The sequence below is a fragment of the Oreochromis niloticus genome, linkage group LG7 (assembly GCF_001858045.2).
Source record: "Oreochromis niloticus isolate F11D_XX linkage group LG7, O_niloticus_UMD_NMBU, whole genome shotgun sequence".
Taxonomy (NCBI): domain Eukaryota; kingdom Metazoa; phylum Chordata; class Actinopteri; order Cichliformes; family Cichlidae; genus Oreochromis; species Oreochromis niloticus.
The window spans coordinates 8743615-8758841 of record NC_031972.2 but is presented as its reverse complement, the minus strand read 5'-3'; the positions used below and the strand labels follow the sequence as shown (position 1 = coordinate 8758841).

The 15227-nt window shown below is 41.6% G+C and overlaps 1 protein-coding gene across 2 annotated transcripts in view; it reads left to right on the top strand.

The window, feature by feature from the left end:
- The first annotated feature begins 486 nt into the window (after nucleotides 1–486).
- The window catches only part of slc12a2 (solute carrier family 12 member 2), a 59192-nt gene continuing 44451 nt past the window's right edge, over nucleotides 487–15227 (top strand). For both annotated transcript variants that reach the window (XM_025909241.1, XM_003439466.5), the window contains exon 1: nucleotides 487–1515. In XM_025909241.1, the coding sequence (XP_025765026.1) occupies nucleotides 964–1515 (552 nt within the window). In that variant the 5' untranslated portion in view covers nucleotides 487–963. The remainder of the gene's footprint in view (nucleotides 1516–15227) is intronic.

Genomic DNA, 15227 nt, shown 5'->3' with positions numbered 1-15227 from the left:
AATATTATTCAAATAGTTTTAAAAACCCTCAAAGGTAGCTTAAGAGATATGAAACAAGAAAGGAAGGAGGCCCACAGACTGCTTATGTATTGGCTGAGAGTTATGTGCTATGCGTCTGCATAAATGCAGAGAAAAGTCAAAATGTTTTGGGACATGAAAGGTTTGGGCCACGGTGGGTACAATAGCCTCCTACAGGACAAACGTTATCCCATCCACATACTACAGTGAGATAGGCAATGTACAACAGACAAAACCTATACTTGTGAAGTCGTAGATGGAGCTTTGACAAAGACAAACAGACAAACAGCAGCACATTATAGTGGTGCGGTTATGTCCTTCCCCGCCCGTCCCCAATCTCCCCTCCCCTCTTCTCCGATCTCATAGGGGTCAAACAACGTCACGCCTACTCTTTGGGTATTGTCATATGTTCTCGCGACATTACCTTCCCTCTTAAAAAGGAACGCGATCAGTGACATCTCGCGAGGTTCTTTTGTTAGTCGTTGTCCGCCCTCTGGTGATGCCGTCTGCAGTGTGTATAATAGCAGCAAGGAAATCTCTGGGAGTCTAGGAGGAGCTACGGCAAGGTCGATATCAGCATCGTTTTCAGGGCAGCAGAAGGACCATAAGTGGCTGGGATCTAGTGCTGTGTCCCCGAGCGAGGGGCGGTAAATTGTGTTTTGGGATTTATCACCGTGGAAGAAGAAATAGGAGAGCGACGGAAAGTTTACAATCTGTAGTCTTGTTCCGATCGTGCTAACAAGCTACTCTTCACTACTCCTCCTTTCCTCGCCGCTATCCTGCGCCTTTTCTAACCAGTCAGAGCAGCGAGTTCATTTTTCCTGTAAATAGGAAGACTGTTTGTAACGGGTGGCAACCGGGCTTTTGCGCGCATCCATTATATTGTGTGGCCGAGTAAAGCGTTTGATCCACACGCTTTCCACGTTCATCTGTGTTTGCTGTACCATGTCAGCACCATCCTCTGCGTCTTCCGCTCCGGCGGAGAACTCTGCGACGGAACATGATTTGCTAGCCCCGGATGCGGGGCAGAAGCCACCCGGTCCGACGCCCAGTCAGAGTCGGTTCCAAGTGGACCTCGTGGCTGAGGCTGCGGGCGCCGCCGATGATAAGACTCCGAGTTCCGACGCGTCTGCCGCTGCTCCAGAGGCTCCGAGTAGCGATCCAGCTGTCAGCGGAGAGGAAGCTAAAGGCCGGTTTCGGGTGGTGAACTTTGCGGATCCGACTGGGGAAGGCAGCGTGGCCTCTCCGGAGGCAGCGCCGACTGAGGGAATGCAGAACGGAGACACTGTGATGAGCGAGACGAGCTTGCATTCATCGACTGGGGGCCAACATCACTATCACTATGACACCCACACCAATACCTATTACTTGAGAACTTTTGGTCACAATACCATCGATGCCGTGCCCAACATCGATTTCTACCGGCAGACAGCAGCACCGCTGGGGGAGAAACTCACCAGACCCACCCTGTCGGAGCTGCACGATGAGCTGGACAAGGTAAGACCACTCACATGACCCGAAACTACTAGTTGAATGATATAGAAATCAGACTATAACTTATCTTATTATAACAGGAATTAACCCCAACTCTGACGTGTTCACCTTATGTATTTACAATCTCCGTTTGTTGTCTTTAAACCAACACATGCCTCTCTACGTGAGTTACTGGTAGACAGAAACCTCTGCTTTTCCCGTGTACTCCATCTAGGTCACAGCAGTCCTGTCAGAAAAAGTTGTTTTTGTTGTTGTGGTGTGTTTTTTGTTTTTATTTTGTTTTTCTTTTTTCTTCTTCGGACAGATGCTCTATAAGATGTTCAGGTCAAAATGACTGACACCAGATTATCGGTGTGTTTGCTGGTTTGTGTCACTGTTTACGTTATTAGGAAGAAACCTTATATTTAAAGAACATGGCAGAGGTTTCCGTTGTAAATGACAGTCACACTGAAAGCACTATCGCGTTGCAAGTATTAATTAATTTTTTAGTAAAAACTTTATTTCTGGACCGTGGTGGTGTTTTTCCCCCTTTCCTCATATTCTCCATTTGTGTGACGTCTCTAACTGGCCCGGAGTAGCCTGTTATTGTCAAGGTTATATTCTGATAAACTTCAAAGTGACTGTTGGCAGCAGTACCCTGACAAACTAAGTCTCACTAACCATAATGAACTCCAACACGGATCTAAGCTTCTATGACAAAGAAGCCCAGTTTCTCAGTGTTCTAAGTACATTTTTTCCCCAAAAATATTCATATTGCTCATCTTGTATTGCGTTCATAGCTTAACAGAACATTTGTATGCTGTGTTTTGCCCTGGTGGGCAATCCAGGTGTATTAGTACTACCCAAATATATTTGATGGCTAATTTTAAAACTTCTTACTTTTTATTCTCTCTCAGCTTTCAAATCATCCCTCCTGTCTGTCTGTGTACAGAAAGTGATAGAATGCCTAATTGATTATGAATGGTGATATGATATACTGAGTGTAGTTTCCACTAGTCACAAGTGTATTCTGTTTTTTTGTTGACTTCGTGTCCTAGAGAAGTCATCTTGCTTACTTGGTCAGGTTAGATTGTTGGATGTTACGATAAAGGAAAATAGAAGAATTCTTACACTTTTATTGTGTGTAGAAGGTCTTTATTTACTACAAAGTGTTTCAAGACCACTTTTGTTATAAATTGTCATGGTCTAAGGAAAACTGCATTAAATTTATGCTGTCTTTCAGCGCAAACCAGTGTCATCACATTTGCAAGTCAAGTTGTTACTTGTTGCCGAATTACTGGCCCCAATTCTGGTTTGACACAAGGCTTGATTTTCTAGTATATCATTCAAAACTAAAGCAGGATGCCTTTGTCAGTAATTGCCCGCTCCAGTCGATTGTAACGCTTATGAAACTTGATGAAAAGTAAAGTCCTTCCTCTGATTCTTAATCTGCAAATGATCCTAATGATATCTCTCGCTCTCTCTCTCTCGCTCTCTCTCTCTCTCTCTCTCTCTCTCTCTCTCTCTCTCTCTCTCTCTCTCTCTCTCTCTCTCTCTCTCTCTCTCTCTCTCTCTCTCTTCTTTATCTTAACATCAAGTAGTTTGTGATGAAAAGCTGGTTTTGTTTTTTCAACTAGAAGAGGGCTTCTATTGTCTTCCCCGGTCAGGGTATATGGCAAATATGTAGTAGGCAAGTATGTTTCAACACCACAGAATTACAGCTGCTAGCAGATATGCATGATCAGCTGATTTACAACAGAATTTAATTAGCTGCTGTGGTTGGCTGATATTCATACAAGCTGCACTCTTTGGCTCAGTAGATTGGAAATAGCCTTTGAACATTAAATATCATGGGGTTTCTTTTAGTTTGAAGGTCATGGTCACCTTGGTGCTACTACTTTATCATGTCTGTCACTGAGTGTTTTCCAGTGTTTGTGTGGCACACCCAGATCGAAATGTGGGATGGAAATTCCACCAATTGATTGTTGCTTCTGGTTGTTTTTCATGGCAATCAATGAGTCCTCTTATAAAGTTGTTAAAGTGTCTATGTGAAAGCTGAACACATTGTCTTTATGTAATTGACTGTGGCAGTACACTCCACTGAGTCTTGAGTCTTTAGCGGCATGGGCCACCATCAGCAGACAGGTAGGGTAAGTGTTGCTGTCCTGTAATGTTGAGCTCCAAAACAGACTGAAGCACCTTCAATAGCGCTGTGCTTTGGGTCCATATTGAAGAGCCGGAAGGGAAACTGTGACAGGGAAGATTTTATTTAGTCCAGAGCAGCAGAGCATAAACACACTGTGCTTAAATATTGATGTCCCACTCAGTGTTGCTAAAGTTTGACATTAAACTGGAATATTGTACATAAAAGACTGCTCTCTATACTTTTAGAGTAGTTGGGACAGTAGTTAAGGATTAGTTCAGTTTTAACTTGAGTCTTAATAGCATTTTTGCCACAATACTTGCAAAATGTGCAGTTTCTTTCAGGTCCTCTTATTGCTCATGGGTTTTAATGTGCTGAATCCAAAAAACAACAGTTAAAAAACTGGGTAAGCTATTTAGTTTGTGTAATTTTACACCTATGCATTTTGTTTAGAGGATTTTAATCATAAATTGTAAGCATATATTTCTCTATCTCTATATGGTAGGTGAACTGTTGTGATGCTTTCTTAATTTTGTAACAAAATTTAAAAAAGTGGGATTGTTCCACATTAAATCACAAAAAAACTGTCCTGAATTTATTCAGAGGTAGGCCAAGTCAGGATGTGGGTGTGGGATGTTGTGACACTGAGACAATGTCACTGACACTGAGACATAATTCAACAATGTCATGCACAAATGGAGGATGTGCAAAGGTGTCACTGGGTCAAATTCTGAGTCACAGTACCTTCCACAACATATCTGAAAATAATTTATTTTTTAAAGCTTATTATAATAATCTTTAAAAAATCTGTAGCTTTATTTTGCATCATCAGATTTCTTGCTTGTTCTTAAAAAACAAGCAAAAACTTTTTCAAAGTAAGAGTAGAGGTCAAAAGTTCAAATATATCCTGCACTTTAGGCATATTATGTACATGTTATAATGATGTTGTATTATAATTAAATTGTATTATTATAGTATACTGTGTGTAGGTATGTATGAGGTCTTTAAGACCTCAAAGTCCAATATCACACCAATAGAATACTGCTGTCAGACTGCTTGCTTACAAGATATTTAAAAGTAGAATTGCAGGCAGAGCCTTTAACTTTCAGTTCAATTTAATTAAATAATCAGCTGCATTATTTAGTATTTTGTGATTGGCATTGTTATAGTTGTCAAAGGCTTGTTTGCCCGGTGGCCTTGTTAATTGGTTAAGACGGTTTATTCAGAACAAAAAAGGTTCCAAGTTACCATTTGCTAGTAGGCTGGGTGCTTTCTGCGAGGAGTTTGCATGTTCTTAAGGTGGATAAAATGCTTAAGGGGTTACAGTTAAGTGCTGCTGTTTTGTTAGTCTATATGGATATAAAATCAGGGGTTGACAAACTTCTCACGCATATGAAAATGTGGGATTGTAAGTTGTTGACTAGTAGAGAGGTACATATTGTAAAAGTGCCTGCTGCTTTCAGGGGACGTTGCAGGGTCGATTTGCACAATGGAATCCTTGTTTAAGTCTTACAAGCTTTTTTTCCCCTTTTGAAGCAAATCCCTCCTGTGTTTCTAGTACCTCACAGCCCTGCAGATTGTACAGACTGTATGCAGAAACAGGAAGCGAAGGACCCCCTGGGCTTTTAGTGTGTCATTTGACAAGCAGCGGAGTCCTTTTGTCTCAGAATCAGCCATAGATGATGGCCTTACAGCTGTAGTAACAATCTCGCTCACTGGCTCGCACACGCACACACCCTCTCTGTGTCTCTCTCTCACAGAACCTTTTGGCAACTGTGTGAGAGAGAAAGAGCTTTTTGTCTGCAGAGGACCTGGCTTCTTCCTTATTCCCGTGTGCGTCACATAGACCCTGATGTCAGAAATAGCACAATGACCCCACCCCCTTGTGAGACACAAGTACAGTAATTAAGCTGAGACAATAGCGGTTTTAGGAGTAGCTGTGCGTATTCCGTTGAATTTTTTGGGGCGGTAATGTATCTGTGAGAATATGTAACTATTGATGCTTTAGTTTAGATATGATAAAACAGTCCTTGAAAAACAAGCAAGCTCCTGCAAGCGCTGCAAAACCATGGGATACTTCTATCCTATTATATATACTTCTTATCATTACTGTAAAACTTTTGTCAGTCACTGTACTGCTTATATTGTACTTATAAGTTGCAAATAATTTATTGTTGTAACTTCACCCTGCCAATTGATGCTTGTGTTCCAACCAATGTGTTTTACAGTGCTGTCACAGAAACTGTAGCGTTACATTGAGAAGCACAAATAAGAATTTTCTTAGTGTCCGTTTAGACATTATTTCCATGTTTAGCTAGCCAATCAGGAAATGAATTGTTTTTTGACATTAACAAAAAATGTGGGTTCCAGTTTACCTTCTAAGATACCTCAATCACCCCAGCTCTGTTGGAATGCAACAAAATTCCACTCCTCTTTTTTTCCCCTCTTTTCAGAGGAGTGGATTTTTTTTCCCTTCAAGGATCTGAACAGTATTGACCTTCATAACCACATTTCCTGTTGTCTGCAGTTTTTGCTCGGCATATTACAACAGCTTGACTGGCCACTCCCAGCACTCCTAAGTTGAGCACTTCACAAAGCCCATACACCATCTTGATTTGGGGACTCACTAGCAGCATGAGAGGTGAATTTTAATGTCAGAAAAAGGGGAAATGGTTTAAAAGAAATGGCTGTTAAATCCAGACTCGTATATAAAATTCTCCTCACATACCAAGGTCTTGTATAATCAGGCCCCATCTTATCTTCATGACCTTATAGTACTGTATCGCCACAATAGAGGACTTCACTGTCAGACTGATGGCTTTCTTGTGGTTCCTAGGATATTTAAAAGCACTATGGGAGGCAGAAACTTTAGCTTTCAGGCCCGTCTTCTGTGGAACCAGCTCCCAGCTTGGATTCGGGAGACAGACATCCTCTCTACTTTTAAGATTAGGCTTAAAACTTAGGTGATGCCCTGGTCTGATATGGACTAGTCATCGTCTCATTAATTCAGTTCAGTTAAATTCATTTCAGTTTTATTTATACAGCGCCAAATCACAACAACAGTCGCCTCAAGACGCTTAATTATTCATTAGAAGGCTCTGTCATTGTCAGGCATGCCATACAAGCGTGTGGGCGCCATAGAAACCACCATTTTCTTTTTTTTGTTGTTGTTGTGATGAAATCCCAGCAAAAAGGACTAGAGCCCCCCCCCCCCCCCCCCCCCCCCAATCATTTTTTTTTTTTCACTTTAATTTAGTATTAGAATTAGTACGATCTATCCATGGGGGAAATTAGATTTTTCAAAAAAACATGTCTTGACTGACAAGCTGGTGCTGTGTACTTTGACATCATAGTCATCAGAACGACCCTGCTGTTTGATCTCGCATTAAATCTCCAGTTAGTCTTGTGTCTAACAGGAAATTAATGCTGCTTCCTGTTTTCTTCAATAATCTGCTCAGAAAACAGCAAGGGTCATAGCTTTTCATTCACCTTGAACTGAGGACACGTGGACAAAGAGAGCTTTGTGAGTTAACGTGTCATATTTCTAGAGAGGGGACATGTGCATGTTGTTCAGGAGGAAACAATTTGATGAAAAGGTCAAAGATGTTTAGAGGTCAACTTGATGTGCTTGCAGTCTCCCATTGCTTACTTAGAGCTTGTTTCACAAGGAGAAAAATCATATTCCCTTGATCATGGTTAGCATCATGGAAAATTGGCAAGCATCCCTTTTATATCAAGTGTTTACAAATTGTCCCTTGTGTGTGCACATGCAAGCCGTATGGCAGGATGTGCCCACAGTTGGACTAATTAGCATTCTATTGCAAGATTCAACTACTTGTGGTAGCCTACTTCCATGCACAGATGTACACAAAGCCCATGTGGTGGACAGTTAGACATCAGTGGTGCAAAAATAAGCAAAATTGTTCAGAATAAATTGTTCAGAATGTGAGTGCATGCGTGATAAAGTGCTGCACATACAGAAAAAAATGTGCAAGTATGAATGTTTAAGAAATTTTATGTGAAATGATAATTTTGTTTCAAAAAGAACAGCTTTTGAAAATGTGCCATATAGTAAAAAGTGTTTTATGTTAACACTAAGGATCTGGTTACCCTGGACAGCTAGCTGGTTAGCAGTGACAGAACAAGTGGCTGTAGCTCAGGAAGTTATCTACTAATCGGAAGTTTGCAAGAGCAAGAAGGTCCTGAGTTCAACTCCACCATCTGGCCGGGGCTTTTCTGTGTGGAGTTTACATGTTCTACCTGTGTTTCCATGGGTTCTCTCTGGGTACTCTGGAGATCTTATTTAACTTATTTTATGGTACATATCTTTGTTATTGCTCAACCCTGCACAGACCAAGTGACTTGTCAATGGCCGCTCACGAGGTCACTAGCTAACTGTCAACCAGCTGTCTGAAAGTTCTAACAACAATCCTAAGTATATTTTACATTATGTTCAACAGAATTATAACAGTATTGTGATATTTAAGGTTTGGTATTGAGGTTTAATTGTTACTTTGGCCAAAAGCAATAGTTGGATGACATCTAGATACAGCTTGGAAGTCCTCACATGGTATAGAATCATCATCTAAATCATAGTAGATAAATAATCGTATGGGACTCTTCCAGTGGATAAAATATACCTATACTTATACTCTAAACTGCTAAGCAGCTCTTATCAAAGCTTCTCTGTCTGTGAGACTCCACCTCACTCGTCACCTCTTTCACACTCACACCAGAGTTAAATAGTAATTTGACACAATTGGGAAAACAAAAGTCTCTGCGCTGTGAGGCCAGGCCATTTTCATTCCATCAGCGGCCCTCAGCAGACAGCAGAAAATCCAACACTGGGAGCGTTTCAGTACAGTAAAAGAATAATGAACGGAGTTGTGGGAGGTTTCTCCAAATAATGGAGAGATGTCTGAGGGAGTGGACATATGATCGGCCCTCTCGGCCAATAATCATTGTGCAGGGAGGACTGTCAGCCTGAGCATTCATCAGCATCAATCAGACTCAGAAGATGCTTACCACTGTATAATATGTATAGTATGTGGAACAGAGTGTACCTCTGAACAGAGGTATGGAGATATCCTTAAGTCTTAAATGACTGACAAGCAATGTGATCTTTCTGTTAGTATTTAGGGTATGAAGACGAAGCCGACAACGCAAATCAAAGATGAAAACCAGCACAATGAGACTTTAAATGGCTGTTGCAGCCTGACATCAGTTTGTTACCTGTTGAAGTTCGGCAGCGGCTGGCTTCACCGCACATGACGGCTTTCTTCATCACAGTGTTTGGCTGGGGTCAGCATTCATTCAGCTTTAACATCACTCTGAGTCCTTGGTAGCTTAGTGTCAGCATACTGTATATGCAGGTGCTTGCGAACACCAGAAGTTGTGTTAACAGTGTAATACAATTTGTTTTTTCTTTTTTCCTGGAGCAGTCTCCACTTTTTATTGCAGGATGACAGCGCAATGGTAAACATCGCGCTGTCATCCTGCAATAAAAATAAAAATAATGTCCATATCCACGCTGTAGATTGCGTCACTCTTTTCTTCCTCCAGCACACAGTGTGTGTGCCATGAGGAGTACAGATATCAATGTTACTTTTTAAAAAACTGCATCAAGTTTTGGGGTGATGACTGCAAACTGTGGTCGGGTTAGAAACGGATTCATAATACTGCAACTGGGGCTGGGCTATATCATACCGTTCACGGTAATACCGGTGTAACTTTGGGCAACGATAGGAAAATGAAATATCGCGATAGAATATGGGTAAAACGCGCATGCGCAGTGCCTATGTTTACATACGCACATGGCGGCGACGCAGAATGAGAAGAGCGAAAGTGGATCGTTAAATGAAACGGATGAACCAGAATTGGTTTGTAAAAATGCTGCAGCGTCAGTGGTGTGGAACTGGTTTAGCTTTCGTCCGTCAGATACACAACAAAGCACTATTTTTGGTAGAGCATGCTAGCGGGCCGTCGTTATTACCGTGTTGTTTGGAAAATACGGCACACTGAAAATCAATCCTTTGATTTTTCTGAAAATCGACAGTGTCCCTTATAATCCCGTGTGCCTTATGTATGAATTCTGGTTGTGTTTACTGACCTCGAAATGATTTTATGTGGTACACGGCGCTCGAAAATCTGTCAAATGTTTTAGTACGACTTTGCTAAGCTACGAAGCCGCACCGCTTGATGGATTGTCGGAGCATTACGGCTATCGTAGGCAGAAGCCTCGCGGAGTGATACGTACTGTGCTTCGACATAATATTACCGTATTGTGTGTGTATAACCTCTTTTTAAGTTTTGTGGATATTATACATGGTTTTGCTGAGGATATGTCGGCCAATTTCCACTGGAAATGCCTTTTGGTTAAACTGTCAGCAAGGAATTTGCACTGTTACATTTTTATATAACTTTAATGCACATAAAAAACAGCTGCTTGTTTAAGTGAAAATACATTGATGGTGTTTTTTACACTAATAAAGTTGTGGAGTTGTAAAGTATTTTGTCTAGTGTCAATTATATTGTCAGTTATATCGTTATCGCAAATTTTCAAATGTATATCATGATAAATATTTTTGGTCATATCGCCCTGCTCTAACTGCAACAGGAATTCAGGTCTCTACATGCATCTCTATAGACAGCATGCTAACACATTACCAGAAGGACATTAAACTAGAATCACTTTAAAGTCTCTTTAGGCTGGTTTTCGTCTTTGTTTTGTGTTGTTGGTTTTGTATTTATACGTAGAATGGGGATTTATGTTGGGTTGTGGAACTGTAGCCTGAGTTCTCTTTCAATCCTCACTTTGTATCTCATTATGACTAATCATGGAAACTCCACTACCACCATGTCTATCCAGCACAGACAAACACGCTAAGGAATAAGGGGTCCCATGACCCCCTTATAATAGCTCCTGGGCCCTTCTTGCTTCTTTTTTCCGTGCAAAGATCATAAGAGCTCTTCAGTGGTTCTGGACCAGACAATTTACTGACACAGCTGTGAAGGTAGTCCACGAATGTGGGTTTTTCTGATTTCAGGAATATCTATTATGCTGTAATGATACATTTTTGTTGAGGAAATATATTCCTGTTGGAGAAGTTGTCGTGTTGCTGCATACCCACATGTTATAAAACTAGCTAGTCCCATGATTTGGGAGGAGATGTGTAGTGTTTTGTGTATTTTCCGGGTCTCTAGGGGTGCAGTGTAGTGCAATACAGTGGCCACATCATGGGCATGGCCATTGAAGGGGAGCAATCTCTGTGACTCAATCTGTCCAGCCTGCCTGGCCAAGATAAGCAGGTTATTATCGATTCTCTGTACCAACCATAATGGCCTAGGGGATCGTTTGAGGAGGTAAAAACTGCTATGCAGCATGATAACAACTGGAGGAAGATGCAGGTTAACGCTTTTGACTTCTGTCTTCCCCTTAAACCCATGCCACGCCAACCACTGTCTACTTGACCGGGCTTTGTGGCTATGCCAGTAAGAGAGTGTAATATAGGCTTTAGCGGTCCTACTTCCCAGCTGCCCGAGTGGCAGGGTCTGTAGAGTTGAAGGCAATGGGGAAAAAAGTCTTTCGTTGCTGTTGATGCCACACCTGCTGCTGCTTGAAGCCATCAATCCCACCATCCACAAGGAAAATGGTCAACTTAGGAATTGTAGTGGCTGCCAGGGTCTTAGTAGGCAGCACTCACAGAGATCCCTGCCTTAAGCACTCAAAGTACTTATTAACTGTTCCCTTCTTCCCTCAAGAAATGGAGAGAGGAACATATTTTCTCAGGTTCCAATCTAAGCTGTGTGATGGCCATCCATGTTCTCCCCATATACACAGTCAAGGAGGAGCACAAGTTCCTTCAGTGCCCCCCACCACAATTTATTCATCTCTCCTCAATGCTTTGTGGGGACAAGGAGAGAAAGACGTGTACACATGTTTGGGTTTTTTGGGTCGCCCAAGGAGAGTGCAGCTGTCCCGGCTTTGAACTTCCATCCTCTTGGGCCCCTTGGCCGGATGGAGGATTGGTGGGCATGTGCAGTCCATCCATGGTTCTTGACCATTGTTGGGAGGGGTTACAGACTAGTTTGCAATAAAACCACCCACTTTCAGTGGTGTGGTGTTTTCAATGTCTGCTCTCCAAAGCCATTGAGCTGGGCAGCGGGACTTGGACTCTTCATCATATTTAGAATATTTTATGTATGAACTTACAGCAAGGAGGAAGCAGAGGAAAAATGCAGCCTATCTGGCCTACGTTTAGGCATCAGTGACGTCTCCCACTCAGAGTATAGAATATCTAGGCCTCAAACTTTCTTTTCGGGCCTTTCTATAGTAAGGTGCTCAGGGACTGTTAAGGATGTTGGATCTTTAGGGTTGGTTGTCCTCCCTGAGACGTGATGTCAGCCATATAGTGAGAATTTCCCTGAATGTCTATTGGCTCCAAGTCACTGGAGAGACTCTAAAGTGTTCATTATTAGTGTTCCCTTTGGTACAGTTATTATGAGGCAAAACTCTGACAACAGATGGTTTGTTGACGGGGTGGGGGCTGTTTTTGTGGGGACGGCTACAGGCCCCAGAGGGTCCGTTGTGCGTAAATATAAATTACCTGGAGCTGACTGCAGTTTTTCTGGCGTTGATAGATAGATAGATATAGATATTTTCCTGCTGCTTTTGAAAAATTGTCCTGTCTTGGTCAGGACAGACAATACAACGGCGCTGTGACTTTGCAAAGGCTGGCTCACAACCGGAGTATGTGAAGAAGCAAATATCATGTTATTAAGTGGGACACACATTCCCGGTGTTCTGAACATCAATTCGGCTCTGCTCTCCTGAGGGAAACTACAGGGTGTCAACACTCCATCCAGAAATAGTCCACCACCTGTGGGAGAGGTTTGGCCAGGCGTCCGCAGATCTGTTCACATCGTGCAAAAAATTCATTAATAAATGTAAGCGGACCATTAAGCGAGGACACACTACGGCCAGAGTTGCTGCTGTATGCATCCCCCCCCCTCAGCCTCAAACCATTGCTACTGAACAGGGTGAGGGAGCAGTGACGGTCTATGATTTTAATAGCTCCTTACTGGTATAGCCATGGATGGCGGGGCTAGCCTATCTGCTCCATAGCGAGCCCTTGCATAGGGACCTGGTATTTCAGTAGCATGGGCAGATTTTTCATCCACATTCAGAGCATTTAGCTCTCTGGGCCTGGCACGTGAAAGGCTGAATTTAAAAGAATCTGGTCTCCCTCTGATGGTGATTGAGAGCATTTAGAGCGCAAGAGCTCTTGCCACATGCTCACTTTATGATGGCAAATGTTGTGTATTTGAAAGAGTGCACAGCTAGCAATATGATTCCTTATCAGTGCTCTCTTTTCTAGATAAGGGGGGAACATTTTCCACTATTGAAGTGTATTTAGCTGCAGTTTCAGCAAGTCATGTTGGCTTTGGTAATGCACCAATTGGCCAGCATTCTCTGATAAGGAGATTTGTGAATGACGTCCACAGACTGAGGCCTACTATTAAGCCTGTGTTTTTGTTTGTTTGTTTGTTTGTTTTTTGAGGGGGTTGTTGTGGTTTTTTTTTTTTTTGGTTTTTTTTGGTTTTTTTCCCCTCCCTTCTGGGATTTACCCAGAGTCTTACAAGTGCTCTCTTTAAGACAACTCTAAAGGCTTAAAAGGCACCTGTGTGCATTTTGAGCCTTTAGAATAAGTTGTCTTAAAGGCTCTTTCACTCAAAACTGTCGTATTCCTGGGTTTGGCATCAGTGAAAAAGGATACGTGAGTCGCATGCTTTATCTTTATACATTTCCTATCTGCAATTTTTCCCCAACTATAGTAAGATGGCCCTGCCCCCTAATGTTGCCTTTGTGCGTAACGTTAGGGAATTAGCATTATGCATTTATCTAGGCGGCAGTAAGGGGTTTAGGAGAAGCAACTAGCGCTTTGTGTGCTAGGATTCCACTCGTACTGGCAAGCTGTGTCGCACCAGCCAGGTAGTAAAGCCAATTGTAATGGCATATGAGTAAGGTATCACAGCACAATCCCTTACTTTCATGGGCATGTGGAAGAAATACTTCCCTGTTGTGGGGCTACGGGGTATTATAAAAGGGTTGGGGAACACTGTGTCCTTGAAGGGATTGGTCTGTCTTGGACATAGGTGGTTGTGAAGCTTCCATGATTGGTCATGCCGGGAGGCGGGAGATTCCTCACACAGTTTATAGAGAACTTGGGTTACGCTAGTAACCAGAAGTTCTATATTGTTAACTGGAAATTATGTGACATGTCAATTTACAAATGTAACATGCATTACTTTAAAGGAAAGTAATGAGTAATGTATAATAATAACTTTTTTTTTTTTTAGTAATGCCCCAACCGCAGTTCCCTATTCTATGAAGTACTCCTTAATTCAGCACTGCTACGTGATTTGGTAAAATCCTCTCCTTGAGAGAAAGTAGCCTTTTTTTCCCCTTAAGATATGTAGCCCTTTGATTGACAATCTATAAGGATCTTTCCTGTGTGCTTCAAGATTCACAAGAGTTTTTTTTTTTTTTTTTTTTTTTTTTTTTTTTTTTTTTAACCTTACTGTACTTTCACATTGTCCTTGTCCAAGGTTAGGTGCTGTAAAACCTAACTGCAAAATTATTTTATTTTGTGTAACTAACATTTGTGGCACATCATGGTACAGTTTTTAAAAACATCCAAAGCTCTTGATGCTTTGTCATTGTTGTGCAGAGACAGCCTTTGTGTTGTTTCAGTCATGTAGAAAAAGGTCACTAACCCATTCTGTGTTGTTTTGTGCAAGTAGAATGGGGAGCTGAATTTAAAAGGCAGTGACTTAAACTTATTAAATTTGTTCCTAACACAGAGCCAGCAAGTAAATTCAACAACATACTATCCTAATACATAGCATGTGATACTGCTTTCAGTTTCTTCTCCAGCTTTCATTACTGAGCACATGAACACTATTTTTTTTTCTCCTTTTACTGCTTATATAAGATAAGAAATGCTTATATAAATAATGACCATAAGTTCTCTTAGAGCCCAACTGATGTAGGATTTATTAGACTCGTACTGATGTCTAATGAGTTTTAAAAAGCCAATAAAAGCAAATTTTTCAGAAAACATTCCATAAAACAAACATAAAAAGATTGTTTTTGCCTTGCATCCACTATCCACTATCTTTCTCTCATCTAAAGTCAGGTTGTGGTGGGCCTATGCTAAGTAAGGTATTCCAAATGTCCTTCTTCCCAGCCACACATTCCAGGTCCTCTTCAGGTTCCTAAGCCAGAATTCCTTTAGATGTCTGAGCTCCTCACCCTGTCTCTAAGGCCGAAACTCATTTTGGTTATATTCATGACCTTACTCATTACCCAGAGTTCATGGTCATAGATTGACTGATAAAATCAAAAGCTTTGCTTTTTCCTCACTTCTCTCTTCAAAACGATAGTCTGGCACAATACCTACATGACCCATGACCCATGACGCCATACCAATCCACCTGTCCAAGTAAACCTTCCCATCACTTGTGAATAAGATCCCACGTTATATTAACTCCCTTAACTCTGAGTGGGCCCAGTTTATAAAGCTCCCTCCCT